The sequence below is a fragment of the Lampetra fluviatilis genome, chromosome 45 (assembly GCF_964198595.1).
Source record: "Lampetra fluviatilis chromosome 45, kcLamFluv1.1, whole genome shotgun sequence".
In the NCBI taxonomy this organism is placed as follows: Eukaryota; Metazoa; Chordata; class Hyperoartia; order Petromyzontiformes; family Petromyzontidae; genus Lampetra; species Lampetra fluviatilis.
In genome coordinates, this window is record NC_136319.1 from 1,161,993 (window position 1) to 1,177,643 (window position 15,651).

The window sequence follows — 15,651 nt, forward strand, 5'->3', positions numbered from 1 at the left end:
ATGTCCACATCGGATTGGGAACACGTGGAAAAAAATGACTGCCTCTTCAGCTGCCGCTATGTCGACTAAATGTAAGGACAACTTGATTTCCAAATTCAACCGCCTCTCAAACAAGAAACCGGACCCACACATTGAAAAGCTAGATGTTAACAAAGTCGTAATTAATCGCAGTAACAGTCCTATTTCTGAAGGTTTGAAATCCGTTTTAGCTAAAGGACTAAACTTTGCAGTCACACCTAGACACATACCAGTTAATGATATAATTGCTGGAGTAGATGTAGCTCTCAAGGGCTTGAGTCACATCGCTGCAGACGTAGCAAGATCTGAAATCTCTGTAACCCTCAAAAACGCTAAGATGCCAGCTAGCAACATCAGCAAAGATGAGCGTTTTGAATTAGCTCAATTAAAAAAGAGGGATGACATTGTCATCCTCTCAGCCGACAAAGGCAATGCCACTGTCATCATGGACAAAATAGAATACAACAACAAAATTCAAGAACTACTCAACGATGGCAGCTATACAAAAATAAAAAGAGACCCCACCAACAGCCTTGTCTCCAAAACCAACAACATCATTTCTGCTTCAACCGCATTAATTGATCAGACCAAACAGTTCTCGTTGAAACCTTCTGCAGCCAGGCCACCAAGATTGTACGGCTTGCCAAAGATACATAAAGAAGATACACCTCTTCGTCCCATTGTCTCTACTATCAACTCCCCCACTTACAAACTGGCTCGTTTTTTGTCCGAAATCCTACGGCCTTTCACTGGAAAAACCACCTCTGCAGTACTAAACTCTACTGACCTGGTATCGACAATCAAGGGGATTGCCCTGTCCCCAGACGACCTGCTTGTCAGTTTTGATGTGGTTTCCTTGTTCACCAAGGTGCCTGTGCCTGACACCATCGCAATCATTGAAGACTTGGTTCATCAAGGACTAAATGCTGGGGTACCCCCCCTGGTGAGACACTGCTTAACCAATACATACTTCACCTGGAATGGAACCTTCTACAAGCAAATTGAGGGCACCCCAATGGGCTCCCCCCTATCTCCGGTTGTAGCCAACATCTTCATGGAGAAATTTGAGACGGACGCCATCCAGACTGCCACTCTACGCCCGACCTTATGGAAGAGGTACGTAGACGACACTTTTGTCATCTGGCCACATGGCCGGCCTGCTCTAGACCAATTTCTCGGCCACATCAATTCCATACACCCAGCCATCAGATTCACCATGGAAGTCGAAAATGATGGCAAGCTACCCTTTTTGGATGTCTTAATCAAAAGGAGACCTGATGGTTCAATGAGCCACTCTGTCTACAGGAAAGCCACCCACACGGATGCTTATCTAAAACCGGATTCCCACCACCATCCATCCCAGAAGAATTCCCTCATCAAGACTCTATATCATAGAGCCCAATGCATCTCCGACCATGAACACATTTCCAGTGAACTCAAACACGTACGCCAAGCTCTTAAGGCTAATGGTTACTCCGACTACACAATCCGCAAAGCCATCACTCCAACCATCAAGAAAGATCCTGTTGAGGAGCCTTTCAAGACCATCACCTTACCCTACATTGCTGGGGTCACAAAAAAGATCTCCAAAATCCTGATTAAACACAAGATCCAGGTCCGATTCAACACAGTACATAAAATCCGTGATCTGGTACCGTCTGTAAAAGATGTGATTCCAGACATACAGTACCCTGGCGTCTACAAACTAAGTTGCCTCTGTGGTAGCAGTTACATTGGGGAAACCAAACGACACGTCTCAGACCGCATTCGTGAACATAAAGCTGATCTAAAACACGGTAGGACAAACACCTCAGCCGTGGCAGACCACTGTTACAACTCAGTGGGCTCACATGACATTGACTTCTCCAAGACGGAGGTTCTCTGCAAGCCATCTGGCTATCATGAGAGATTCGTTCATGAGGCGATCCACATATACAAACACAGAGACAATTTTAACCGAGAAGATGGATTCAGGCTTAGCAATCATTGGAAGGACGTAATAAACCATTTCGATACACATTAGGGTGAGTTGAATAATACATAGTGTTATATTAAAATGTATAAAGTATAGGGTGGTTTACAGCAATACAGTATATAATTTTATGTTGGGTTTATCTATGGCAGTATATAGTACTGTATATGCTAAGAGAATAAAGTTTAGATGGAAGTATATTATATACTTCTTACGACGTAGAATTGTAATTTATTATTTGTTGTTAGTAATTCAGCTTATTGTAGAGTATAGTAAGTATCAGTTTATATTTTAGTTTTTTATGTAGTTTTTACTTTGGTTTTCTACGTGGTTGTTTGGTAAATGCAGCTACATATCATTAACATTCCTTTCCTTTATTAACGCTGTTCCTTGCGCCCCCCCGTGGTGCTGTTGATCCTGCATAATGCATGGGCATAATGAGACTTTGAAACCCCTCCGCCCACCTCCTACTCATTGCCCATTGGTATGCTAAATTCCTCTTCATATGCACATTCTTTTGTTAAGGCGCTCCTCCTCGCTACACCTATATAAGCTCCTAGCTTGATAATGTTCTCATTCTTCGCCTGAGGACGGCTGCTTGCGTTGTGGCCGAAACGTCGTGAGAATTGTTTTATTATGTTTTATTTTTATTATTTTATTACTTCCCTTCTACGTGACTTTACCGAAAGAACCAAGAAGATGAATCCCTGCAGTCACGAAAGCTTTAAATCGAAATTTAACCGCCTCTACGGGGAGGGTTTCCACATAACTTTGAGATCCTTCAACAAGCTCCGGGATAAGAAGGCTCAGCTAATCGAGTCTCTCACCTTTCTGAAGAGATGCCGCGACTCTAAGGTAATACCAAACGCATTTACACTAACATCTGCTGCTGTAACTTCTTCTAATGCGAAACGAATTCTGTCTAGAACTAGCTTAGCTCTTATCTCAGAGAAAATCAGACTTACGCGCACCGAACTAGATCAGTTAGACCAGACACTCTACAAATCACACTTATCTTTGAGTGCAACAATGTCCACATCGGATTGGGAACACGTGGAAAAAAATGACTGCCTCTTCAGCTGCCGCTATGTCGACTAAATGTAAGGACAACTTGATTTCCAAATTCAACCGCCTCTCAAACAAGAAACCGGACCCACACATTGAAAAGCTAGATGTTAACAAAGTCGTAATTAATCGCAGTAACAGTCCTATTTCTGAAGGTTTGAAATCCGTTTTAGCTAAAGGACTAAACTTTGCAGTCACACCTAGACACATACCAGTTAATGATATAATTGCTGGAGTAGATGTAGCTCTCAAGGGCTTGAGTCACATCGCTGCAGACGTAGCAAGATCTGAAATCTCTGTAACCCTCAAAAACGCTAAGATGCCAGCTAGCAACATCAGCAAAGATGAGCGTTTTGAATTAGCTCAATTAAAAAAGAGGGATGACATTGTCATCCTCTCAGCCGACAAAGGCAATGCCACTGTCATCATGGACAAAATAGAATACAACAACAAAATTCAAGAACTACTCAACGATGGCAGCTATACAAAAATAAAAAGAGACCCCACCAACAGCCTTGTCTCCAAAACCAACAACATCATTTCTGCTTCAACCGCATTAATTGATCAGACCAAACAGTTCTCGTTGAAACCTTCTGCAGCCAGGCCACCAAGATTGTACGGCTTGCCAAAGATACATAAAGAAGATACACCTCTTCGTCCCATTGTCTCTACTATCAACTCCCCCACTTACAAACTGGCTCGTTTTTTGTCCGAAATCCTACGGCCTTTCACTGGAAAAACCACCTCTGCAGTACTAAACTCTACTGACCTGGTATCGACAATCAAGGGGATTGCCCTGTCCCCAGACGACCTGCTTGTCAGTTTTGATGTGGTTTCCTTGTTCACCAAGGTGCCTGTGCCTGACACCATCGCAATCATTGAAGACTTGGTTCATCAAGGACTAAATGCTGGGGTACCCCCCCTGGTGAGACACTGCTTAACCAATACATACTTCACCTGGAATGGAACCTTCTACAAGCAAATTGAGGGCACCCCAATGGGCTCCCCCCTATCTCCGGTTGTAGCCAACATCTTCATGGAGAAATTTGAGACGGACGCCATCCAGACTGCCACTCTACGCCCGACCTTATGGAAGAGGTACGTAGACGACACTTTTGTCATCTGGCCACATGGCCGGCCTGCTCTAGACCAATTTCTCGGCCACATCAATTCCATACACCCAGCCATCAGATTCACCATGGAAGTCGAAAATGATGGCAAGCTACCCTTTTTGGATGTCCTAATCAAAAGGAGACCTGATGGTTCAATGAGCCACTCTGTCTACAGGAAAGCCACCCACACGGATGCTTATCTAAAACCGGATTCCCACCACCATCCATCCCAGAAGAATTCCCTCATCAAGACTCTATATCATAGAGCCCAATGCATCTCCGACCATGAACACATTTCCAGTGAACTCAAACACGTACGCCAAGCTCTTAAGGCTAATGGTTACTCCGACTACACAATCCGCAAAGCCATCACTCCAACCATCAAGAAAGATCCTGTTGAGGAGCCTTTCAAGACCATCACCTTACCCTACATTGCTGGGGTCACAAAAAAGATCTCCAAAATCCTGATTAAACACAAGATCCAGGTCCGATTCAACACAGTACATAAAATCCGTGATCTGGTACCGTCTGTAAAAGATGTGATTCCAGACATACAGTACCCTGGCGTCTACAAACTAAGTTGCCTCTGTGGTAGCAGTTACATTGGGGAAACCAAACGACACGTCTCAGACCGCATTCGTGAACATAAAGCTGATCTAAAACACGGTAGGACAAACACCTCAGCCGTGGCAGACCACTGTTACAACTCAGTGGGCTCACATGACATTGACTTCTCCAAGACGGAGGTTCTCTGCAAGCCATCTGGCTATCATGAGAGATTCGTTCATGAGGCGATCCACATATACAAACACAGAGACAATTTTAACCGAGAAGATGGATTCAGGCTTAGCAATCATTGGAAGGACGTAATAAACCATTTCGATACACATTAGGGTGAGTTGAATAATACATAGTGTTATATTAAAATGTATAAAGTATAGGGTGGTTTACAGCAATACAGTATATAATTTTATGTTGGGTTTATCTATGGCAGTATATAGTACTGTATATGCTAAGAGAATAAAGTTTAGATGGAAGTATATTATATACTTCTTACGACGTAGAATTGTAATTTATTATTTGTTGTTAGTAATTCAGCTTATTGTAGAGTATAGTAAGTATCAGTTTATATTTTAGTTTTTTATGTAGTTTTTACTTTGGTTTTCTACGTGGTTGTTTGGTAAATGCAGCTACATATCATTAACATTCCTTTCCTTTATTAACGCTGTTCCTTGCGCCCCCCCGTGGTGCTGTTGATCCTGCATAATGCATGGGCATAATGAGACTTTGAAACCCCTCCGCCCACCTCCTACTCATTGCCCATTGGTATGCTAAATTCCTCTTCATATGCACATTCTTTTGTTAAGGCGCTCCTCCTCGCTACACCTATATAAGCTCCTAGCTTGATAATGTTCTCATTCTTCGCCTGAGGACGGCTGCTTGCGTTGTGGCCGAAACGTCGTGAGAATTGTTTTATTATGTTTTATTTTTATTATTTTATTACTTCCCTTCTACGTGACTTTACCGAAAGAACCAAGAAGGTGTAGCATAGTAATGATAAGGCACAATTATAGCAACATACTGCTCTATGGGACGTTGGCACGTGTTCTGATGGGTATTGCAAGTTCAACATACATTGTGGTTCATTTGTGGAAAGCACGTTGTGTGTAATGAGTGTCGCGTGCTGCTGCAGGAGAAGCGTGGGCGCCCACCTTGATCTGCGTGTCGGGCTTCGTCTTGAAGCAGACGGCGATGTACAGAGCAGGCGGAATGATGGCAATGAGGAGTGCCCAGTTTTGGTCCATTTTGAAAAGAAAAGTGAAACATCCTGAGCACCGGCAAGAGACGAATGCCACATGAGCTGAATGCCATCATCATCCCCACAACCATCACCATCGCTACAACCACCATCATAGGCATCATCATCACCGTCATAATCACCATCATTACCATCCTTATCACCACCACCATCATCATAACCATCACCATCATCATCACCACCACGATTGACAACGACAACCGTTCAACCAGCAGTAAAGTAAAGAGTGCATTCAGATTAACAGAGTCGTGCAGCCTGTGTGTAAAGAATATTTTGCTGAAAGAAACTTACAGCAGTTTGAATACCCCAGCACACAAGCAATAATACTCACAATATTATTAACAGTGCGCATATGTTATGATGAGAAGATTAACACGATCAATCACTTTGAGGCTGTGATGTTATCAGAAAAAATAGCAATCAAAAATATCGTTGCAGAAACAACTGTGAGTGATGACATGAAGCCATGCACGACTGTGAGGAGAAGTGTTCCAAGTAAACGTTTTTTTTATAAAGTAAACTATTGTTATTATACCAGATAAACCCACTGAGCATTGGAGCTTATTTTTCAGAAGCAACTTGGTCACAAATGATAACTCAACAAAGTGGCTTATCACGTGTAAATTGATAGCAGCCAAATAGTCTAAACGCATGATGTTGATTCTAAAACGTGGAGACAAAAACCGCAGGACCCGGAGAAAAATCAACACGACCACGAGGAGAGACATGCCAATTCCAAATATACAGGTGTCGGAATAGAACCAACGACCTCCTGTATACCAGACGAGGGAGTTAACGCCTCTCCACCATGGTGCCCTCTCTTTTGATACAGTACTTGCATCAAAAGGATGAACCCGGATAAATAAAATAAAAACCCAGGACATGTGACAACCCGAAGTCACCTGCAATCATGAGACAGACAGTAGCCGGACCCATGATGGAGGTGGCCATGTAGATGATCTGATAGAGAATGTAGAGCCGAGAGATGGACGGGTTCTTCTTGGCCGTGCGGACGCCGTTCTCCAGGATGCTGAAGGTGTTCGCCAACGTGGAGGGACCCCAGCGCCTCCGTTGGTTGAAGAACTCTTTGAATTCCTGCGGGGCGTTGGTGTAGGCGTCCGATCCGGCGCAGTACTCGACGCGCCAGCCCTGCTGCAGCATCAGTGTGCACAGCCAGCGGTCCTCGCCTGCACCCACAAATGGGAGAGGGGACGACCGCGAGTGAGAGGGTAACCAGCTCATTGTACCCACAACCTGGCCGAGTGGCGTTTCTCTGTAGCTGCACCAGCAGTAGCCGTCTGCAATTATCTCTCTCTTTGTATCTTTTTATCTATCTCCCACTGCTGCACACGCAGGAGCAGCAGCAACAAGCACCAAGAAGCCGACTCTCACCTGTAAATGCTCTCACCTGTCCAGGCTCTCACCTGGTTCAGAGTGGTATATGAGGGACTTTGACCTTTCACCTCTAAATTCTTGATGGCACATTTAATTAAATTTGCGTAGTGTGCATGTTGTATTAATCGTGAATGCTGCAGGCGGTGCGTCTCTTCCGCAGCTTGCTCACTCCACTGCTGGCAGAGGAGCTCAGCAACATCCCCTCTCTCGTGGTATTTTTGGCTTCCTTTCTGCAAGTTCGCCAGACGTCTTGGAAAGAGATCTGGATACCCACACCTTAGAGTCTCCACACACGACCTCCCGATCAACTGCGTGATGAACCCATTCATACAGAGGGCATGTTGGGGAGGGGAGCGGTGCATAAAAATCAGACTCAGAAGGCAGAGACCAACATTCTAATGATTCATGATTCGTTCATTGTGGGTCCGATCATCGTGCAGGTATAATATCGGAGTCATGCAAGTTGTCAATTGGGCAAATGTGAACACATTGTTTTTTTCTGAAAAAGTTAAATGTAAATAAATAATATATATTCATATTTATGTAAACATTTTCAGTATTTTGCTGTCCTTTCAATATTCGGGTTTTGATAATTAAACCAAAACAATTGACGTAGTTGCCCCATGACCTAACAACTTTACTCGATTGGCTCTATCGGGTGGTGGACGCTTATTGTTAAAACAAATTAACACTATACCTACACGATAATCTAACCCAGCATGAACGAATTGTCAATCATGAATATTGATTGTGAAAGCCGACGTATGATATTGATGTTGCGGGGTCTCGACCCACGTATTACCGCGATGAATGGTGCGAAAGACATTCTAAATACATACAACGTCCACGTTTGTCGACGGGATGTTCGTAGAATTGTAGTTGTTTATACCAATGCGACATATTTGCATTGCCTACACCAGCCAGAAGGGTTGGGTGGGAAATTAACAATCAGATCATAGTGTGGCTGAAGAAAGAGTTGCAATTACTTCCACGATTTGTCTAAAGTAAAACTAAACTATTTTTTTAAATATTATTTTACCAGGTAAGGCCCAGTGTGCCATGTAGCCCTTTTCAGAAGCGACCTGGCCACAAATGAAAGGTCATCGAAGCAATGGCAGAGCCAGGATTTTCAGGTAGGGGGGGGCAACCCCTCCAGCAATGAAAAATGATAGGAGTTGTTAGTGAGTAAGAACTTGTCCCTTGCTTTTTATTTGACACGTGTGCGACGATGGTGCAGCCATCGATTGAGGGTCTAATTCGAACCGTGTGTGTTCGGCATCACGCTCGCTGAAGGTATGCCTTCAGGGAAGTCGTGTACTGTATACGCAGCTTCGCACAATTCTGTGAGTCACTTATAACTGCTTTGCCTTTACTTATTGCCAATTGTGGACTCAAGACTATTATCCTATCATCTCATAGAGTCCCTGGCACGTAATAATATGTTACACAGTGGCAGTGGGGATCGCAAAATGCTGATTTATTACTAATAAACCCCAATAATCCAATCGAATTAGGGATTTTGATCGGATCATTGGGGGGGCACGTGCCACCCCCCCCCCCCCACTGGCTCCTCCAGTGCATTGAAGTGACTCATCATGTGGAAATTAATAGCAGCCAAATGTTCTAAGCGCGTGATGTTGATTCTAAATGTGTAGGGAAAAACCGGAAGACCCGGAGAAAAATTCACGCAACCACAGGGAGAGAGAGAGAGACACGCAAAATCCAATAAACACGTGTCAGGGTCGGGATGGAACCTACGACCTCCTGTATACCAGGCAGGGGAGTTAACATCTTGCCACCGTGACATGTACACATGTTGAACGTCTTTCGCACCACACGTAGCCAACCGTGCTAATCGGAGGTGCGATATCCAAACACACGTCGACACTTACCTTGGTCGTACTGGATGTACTGCAGGGCCTCGGTGGCCACCGTGGTGTAGGTCTTGAGGACGTTGTCGTCCATGATGGCCTTGGCCCGGAAGAGGCTGAAGCAGCCAGGGCTGCAGAGAACGCAGCCCAGCACGTGCTCGGCCGTCTTCTGCAGCCAGTGGCCTACCGCGTACTCGAACTTCTGGTACCAGATGAGCGGCCCTGTCGGTGTATAAACAATCGTGGTTAATTGGCTGAACGCAACTCATAGTGACAACCCAATGCAGCTGTCCTACAATTCAGGTGTGATTTTCCTGGATAAATATATGTTGTATGTGGGTTGTATGTTGTATTGTATGTTGTATGCATGTTGTATGTATATCTTTTGAAAAAAACTACTGTGGTTTTTGCATTGGAACCACCACGAGAGAAAGTTTGTTTGTAAGCGTGGAGAGCGAGGTTAGAGCTTTGAATTCCGAGATTGGGAGGAAATATAATTGTTGACTAAGGGGGATCAAGGGTGGGTCAAGAGGAGGGGTAGGGAAGTACAAGAGGAGGGAGAGGGAATTGGCAGGGGGGCAATGAAGGGGAGGATCGGAGACATTTGGGGGGTGTAGAGGGAGGGAAGGTTTGGAGGAAGAGTGGATGGCTAGAGGGTAGGGAAGGGCATGCTGGGGAGACGAGAGGAGGGGGTGATGAGAGAGGGGAGGAGGTGAAGGAGAGAAGCAAGCCGGAAGAGCGATCCGGGAGGCCACAGTGGGAGAGCGGGAGGGCAGGGAGCAAAGGGATCGGTGGGGTCAAATAAAAACGACACAAGCTCTTTGAATTATTCCCCTGTTTTAATTGTGTATTTGTTATTTGTTTATTTTAAATTGTGTGTTAATAAATAGATGGGATTTTTCTTATAATAATTAGTCAAGAGGTGGCTAAATCTGTGCTCTCCGGTTTCCTGGGTGAAAAGTTGGGTTTGCGTCCTTGCTCAACGCTGGTCCAGCCTTGCTCGACCACTGAATAAACGAAAGACATCTGAATTGTGCCGTTAAAGCATCGAGATTGGATATTAGTGCGTGCCACGTAGTTTGATTTCGTCGTAACTATGTTTGGTGTTAGTCAGCCTGCGGTCTGCCTCGGCTAGGCATGGCACGTTCCAGCTTATGCCCACTGCTACATTCTCCTGGCAGATTTCAGTGACAGATTTTGTTTGTTGGGCGCCTAACCTCTAAGGGAATAGTACAGGTTATGGGAATCTATTTATTTATTATGTTTGCGAGCCAGCTGGCCAGGAAGGTTGGACGATTACAAAGGGTGGAGATGTGTTGGATTATTACATCGCAGAGTCGTGAGAGATGGCGACGACTTGGGGAGGCCTTCATCCCGCAGTGGATTGACCACGCTGATAATAATGATATTGATTTTGATTTACAATCAATAATTATCTAGGATTTGCGCAATTTACTCCGAAGTCTTTGCAGTATTTTGGTATTTAATTTGAGCTATGTGGAGTCAAACTTCCATTACTAGTGGTAGTGGTGGTTTTTCTCAGACCACTTCATGATATAACAATTCGGCTCCATGTGCACTCGGTACTGCTGTGGTGGACGCGTATTGATTTAATTCCAATCCTTCCACTGTGCTTACGTGTGTGTGATTATTTAACTTTCTTTAAACATCCTGAATAGTTGTGGTAGCAAGGGCATTCTGTTATTCATAAAGGTTTTCGGGTTAGATCGCGTAAGTATAAATGCGTCGTAAGAGGCCGTCCATAAATGACGTCACGCACCTAGGCAGGGAGGGGGTCAGACATTTGTGACGATGTGTGACGAGGGCGTGAGGGGGGAGTTTGAGAAATGTGACGTCACAGCGAAATGCGCAACTTTAAATAAATATAGAATTGTTATAACAACACTCTAATAACATTAGAGTGCAGCGCCACATTAAATACGCACTACAAAGATAATAGTTTAAAGCGATTTGAAGCATGTTTTATTTTCAAAATGGAAATATGGTTTTAGGGGGGGGGGGCAGAGCTTTGTGATGTCATATTTGAGGGGGGTCTGACTTTTTGTGACGCTATGTGACGAGGGGGGGTGGTCAAAAATCGTCCAAAATCACGTGACGTCATTTATGGATGGCCGCTAGCCCTCCCCACCCGACACAGCCAGTAAGGTATGTCACGTAAGCAAAATGTGCAAATGAGTTACTATTTCAGCCCACCCGTTTGTTGGAAAGTAAATCCACAGCACAGTGCGCTAAACACTGCACTACTGCTCTGCACCACACACGCACGCATCCTACACCACACACACACACACATCTTGCACCACACACACACACATCATGCACCACACACACACACATCATGCACCACACACATCCTGCACCTCACACACACACATCCTGCACCACACACACATCCTGCACCACACACACCACAGCTGTCTACGCACCTACGCCCGTCGGGTGAATTCTCCCGCAGGCGGCGCCAACGGTGGGATCCCTCCTGAGTCGGTCGACCAGCATTGAGAGCGCCGAGGGGTAGAAGTCCGTGTCTCCGTCCAAGGCCAGCACGTAGGTGTTGCGCTTCTTCCTCTGTGGCGGTGAACGGGGAGTAGTGGCACGGAGACAGAGCAAGCAAAGCAACTGATCACTTCGCTCGTCAACCCCAACGCTCCTTCTCCAACCTCCAACAACCAAACACACAATGTATGTATGTATGCAGTATGTATGTTGTATGTGTAGTGGGTATAAATTGACGAATAAACTTCTGATGAGGCAACACGATATTTTATGTCTTTCTTACAAGTCCCTAACACAAAGGGTTTTTCGGTCCCTTTACCCAATACTTTGGGAGCTATGGCCTCCGAACTATACGGGCCCTATCACTGGGTACCCCGTTCCCCTTCGTTCTCCGGCTGGGGCCTAGGGGAGGCTATCTGACCCGACCGTACCCGGTCCGTGGGTCCTAACCACTGGCCTCACTGAGCTCCGGCCCTTAGAAGGACATCGGAGCTTGTGGTCCAGGGTGCTATCTTCAGCCCAGGTCTTCATTCTTCAGCTTGCAGATGACTGAGCCAGACCTGTGAGAGGTCCGGCTTATGGACTGATTCGTGGCTTGCTCCACCATAGCCACGCCTCCCTTCTAGAACTTTCTGGAAGGTGACATCATCCGCCGGTTCCCCCCTCCCGGGGCCCCGGGGAATTTGTCCCAGGATCCATTTGCTAGGGTTTGTTGTTGGCCCCTTTTTTGGCCATGGACATTAGCCCTGGAGTGATAGCGCTTCCGCCCCCTATTGACGATAAAGGGAAGCTACCAGCCCACAGAGTGGTGAGTGACGATTACCCCGACATATGTATATTGTATGTATGTTGAACTTTTTTCGTACCGTACGTAGCCAACCGTGTTAGTCGGGGAAGGACAACAAACTCAACACAAGCCGCATTTCAAAATTCAATAGTATTCAAAATAGATTATTTAAAAGTGCATAACTACAGTAGATTCCTAATAACAACCACGAGGGTCGAGAGATCGTTGCTATCTGCAGCGCTACAACCTCTGGAAACAACCTCCCCGAAGCGGTGTGCACACTCGACTCCATCATAACTTCATTAACAGTGACAACTTAACGGCAACAATGCGGCTATTTTTGCTTGCGTACAACAACAACTTATTCCAGCCATCCTCACAGCAGCGGCTTTTGGTGAGCCGTTGAACAAAGATGGGCACTGCATCTCGCGCATTCAGATGCGCTTCTACGGTGGTCTGGAACGCTCTTCCTTCCGATATTAGAAAGCAACTGGAGCTATGCACTTTTAAATCATCAATTAGATTGGACACTAATTTCTCTAGAACTGCGTTTTGTGTTTGGTTTGTTGTTCTTCCCGCACACCTCCGATTAGCACAGTTAGCTACGTAAGGTGTGAAAGAAGTTAAAAATACATACAACTAACTCAGAGTCGCAAACCAATTTTGCTCATATTTTAAACAACTGTAATAAGTGCATGTATATAGATATTTCTTAATGTATAGAAATTTCGATTGCAATTTTTAATAGCAACGTGATGATGGCGCGTTGAGTGACAAATTTCTGCCAGAGAGGTAACCAAAGATAGACTTCTAATGTACCGACTCTGCGTGCACAGACACGCGTAGTGCACGCGATGACTGGGCCTCCACCCGGAGGGAGAGAGCCCGAGAGAGAGAGAGAGACCCTCGAACAAACTAAACAATAAAAATTTACTCGGCAAGACCCACTGAGCTATTAGCTCTTTTTCAGAAGCGACCTGGCTATCAAAAATTATAGCTCAACAAAGTGGATTATCAATTGGATATTTATAGCAAATACACGAAATGCGTGATGTTGATTCTAAATGGAGGGAAAAACCGGAGGACCCAGGTAAAAATCCATACGACCAAGGGGAGAGAGACACGCAAGCTTTAAATATACAGGTGTCAGGGCCGGGATCGAACTCAGTGCCTCCTGCATACCAAGCGAGGTCGTTAACATCTTGCCACAGCGGCGCCCGTATTTGGCCTACACTTCCACACTGCTCCCACGTCTTGGGGGAAGAGAGGGGAGTACTCACACTCTACCCCACCGCACGGGAACTGCCCATCCACAGAATGTGCAGGGCTTACCCATTTATACTGGCAAGTGGAAGTGTAAAGCGGCCTCCCCAAGGTCGGCTTAGCCTTAAATGAGTAAACATTAGCACTGGGGAGACAAAGGTGGATGGGCGTGGTGTTGGACACACGACCCGCTTGCGTGCCGTCCCGTCCTGAACAGGTGCTCGCTAACAGCATTTGCCTCAACAGTGTGTTAACGGCTATATGAGGGATCGTTTTCTTTGCAGTTTAGAAGACCCTTACCTCCACCCATTCCTCTTGTTCATCTTTCTTCACTGTGTGGATCTTGCGGTAGATCTTCCAGCCAAGGAGGTAGTACATGTACATCACCTGTACAGAACACGTCAAGGGGTTTAATAATAACAATCACCATCAGCAGCAGCAGCCGTGATTAATCCACTACTGGATTAAGACCTACCCAAGTCGTCACGATACCTCATGAGATCCTGAGTCGTTATTCACCCAGCACCTCCATTACCGATTGATTCCATCGCTCCATCTCCTCGGCGGCAATCCTCTTGTATAAGTTACATTCTTTGGCTGCCACTTCACTATTATTCTCGACACAATGGCCATGATGGCGCGTGCTGCCCAAGTGTAACTCAAAAGCGCACGTGAAACGAATTATTAATCATCACGTGATTTCATTTTCAAATGAGGAGATGACTCTCTAGGTAGCATACAGATGGCTTCAATAGGCGTGAGCTATTGCCATCTCCTCTGTACGGCAGATGCTGGTGACAACTCGTAGAGCGAGAGCTGTAACTTTACATCGAGGTGGTTGACGAACCAGATGATTGCGCCAGGAGTAGCGGAGTGGCGAATCATCGCTGCTGCGTTCGTGTTGTGAATCGGGCGTTGAGTCGTTTTGTGTTCCGTCGCTCTGTTCTGGGTAGTGACCACTGTCGATATTAGGAATGCACAGGAGCTATGCACTTATAAATCTAGATTGTAAACTCATTTCTTTAGAACTGCTTTCTGTGTTAAATGTTTTATCCTTCCCTGTACCTCCAATTAGTATGGTGGGTAGGGTAAGGTGTGGTGTGAAAGAAGTTCAACATACATACGGACGGACACTGACCGGAGATATTTACTTTTCTAATTGTGCATCATCATCGTCATGTATAAGCGCATCAGCTGCTACTATGCTCTGTGTGGATGCGGTTGTAGGGTTTGTGGCCCAATGAGCTTTGGGGCAGAAGATCTGAAGCCCAAGGATGCAACAAATACCTGTGACCACCGCTTGCGGTGGCGGATCATCTCCTTGTCCTTGAGGTGCACGCACAGCGAGTTGCCGTGCGGGAGTTTGTAGGAGAGTCGCGCTCCGTACGGCGTCTGAGTCCTCTCCATTGACGGCGCCTCTTGTGGATTATTCGAGTTTTTTTCAAAATACCTTCACATCAGCAGCAGAATCACAAGCGACAGGGAAGACGCGCCCCAGTTACTATGTTGCATTGTTGCTGCTGCTGCTGCTGTCATCTTGGATGAAGTCCCCAGTTGTTACCTCACTGCTGCACTCGACAAAATGTTGAATATTTAGGTTATTTGGCTGCTATACATTTCCACGTGATAAGTCAATTCGTTGCGCTATTATTTGTGGCCAGGACGCTTCAGTATACTTACTATACTCTACAACGTAGAATTGTTACGACGTAGAATTGTAATGTATTACTTGCTGTGAGCAACTCAGCTTATTGTAGAGTATAGTAAGTATACTGATGGTGCTATGCAGTTTATACTTTAGTTTTTTTTATGTAGTTTATACTTTAGTTTTC

The 15,651-nt window shown here is 45.4% G+C and overlaps 1 protein-coding gene across 1 annotated transcript in view; it reads right to left on the reverse strand.

The window, feature by feature from the left end:
- The window catches only part of LOC144947422 (chitin synthase chs-2-like), a 52,260-nt gene extending 37,034 nt beyond the window's left edge, over positions 1 to 15,226 (reverse strand). Inside the window, exons 1-6 of the mRNA XM_078876671.1 lie at positions 15,107 to 15,226; positions 14,120 to 14,206; positions 11,700 to 11,841; positions 9,274 to 9,474; positions 6,889 to 7,173; positions 5,880 to 5,995 (exon numbers count right to left, since the gene is read on the reverse strand). Of these exons, the coding sequence (XP_078732797.1) occupies positions 5,880 to 5,995; positions 6,889 to 7,173; positions 9,274 to 9,474; positions 11,700 to 11,841; positions 14,120 to 14,206; positions 15,107 to 15,226 (951 nt within the window). The remainder of the gene's footprint in view (positions 1 to 5,879; positions 5,996 to 6,888; positions 7,174 to 9,273; positions 9,475 to 11,699; positions 11,842 to 14,119; positions 14,207 to 15,106) is intronic.
- Between the last annotated feature and the right edge of the window lie 425 nt (positions 15,227 to 15,651).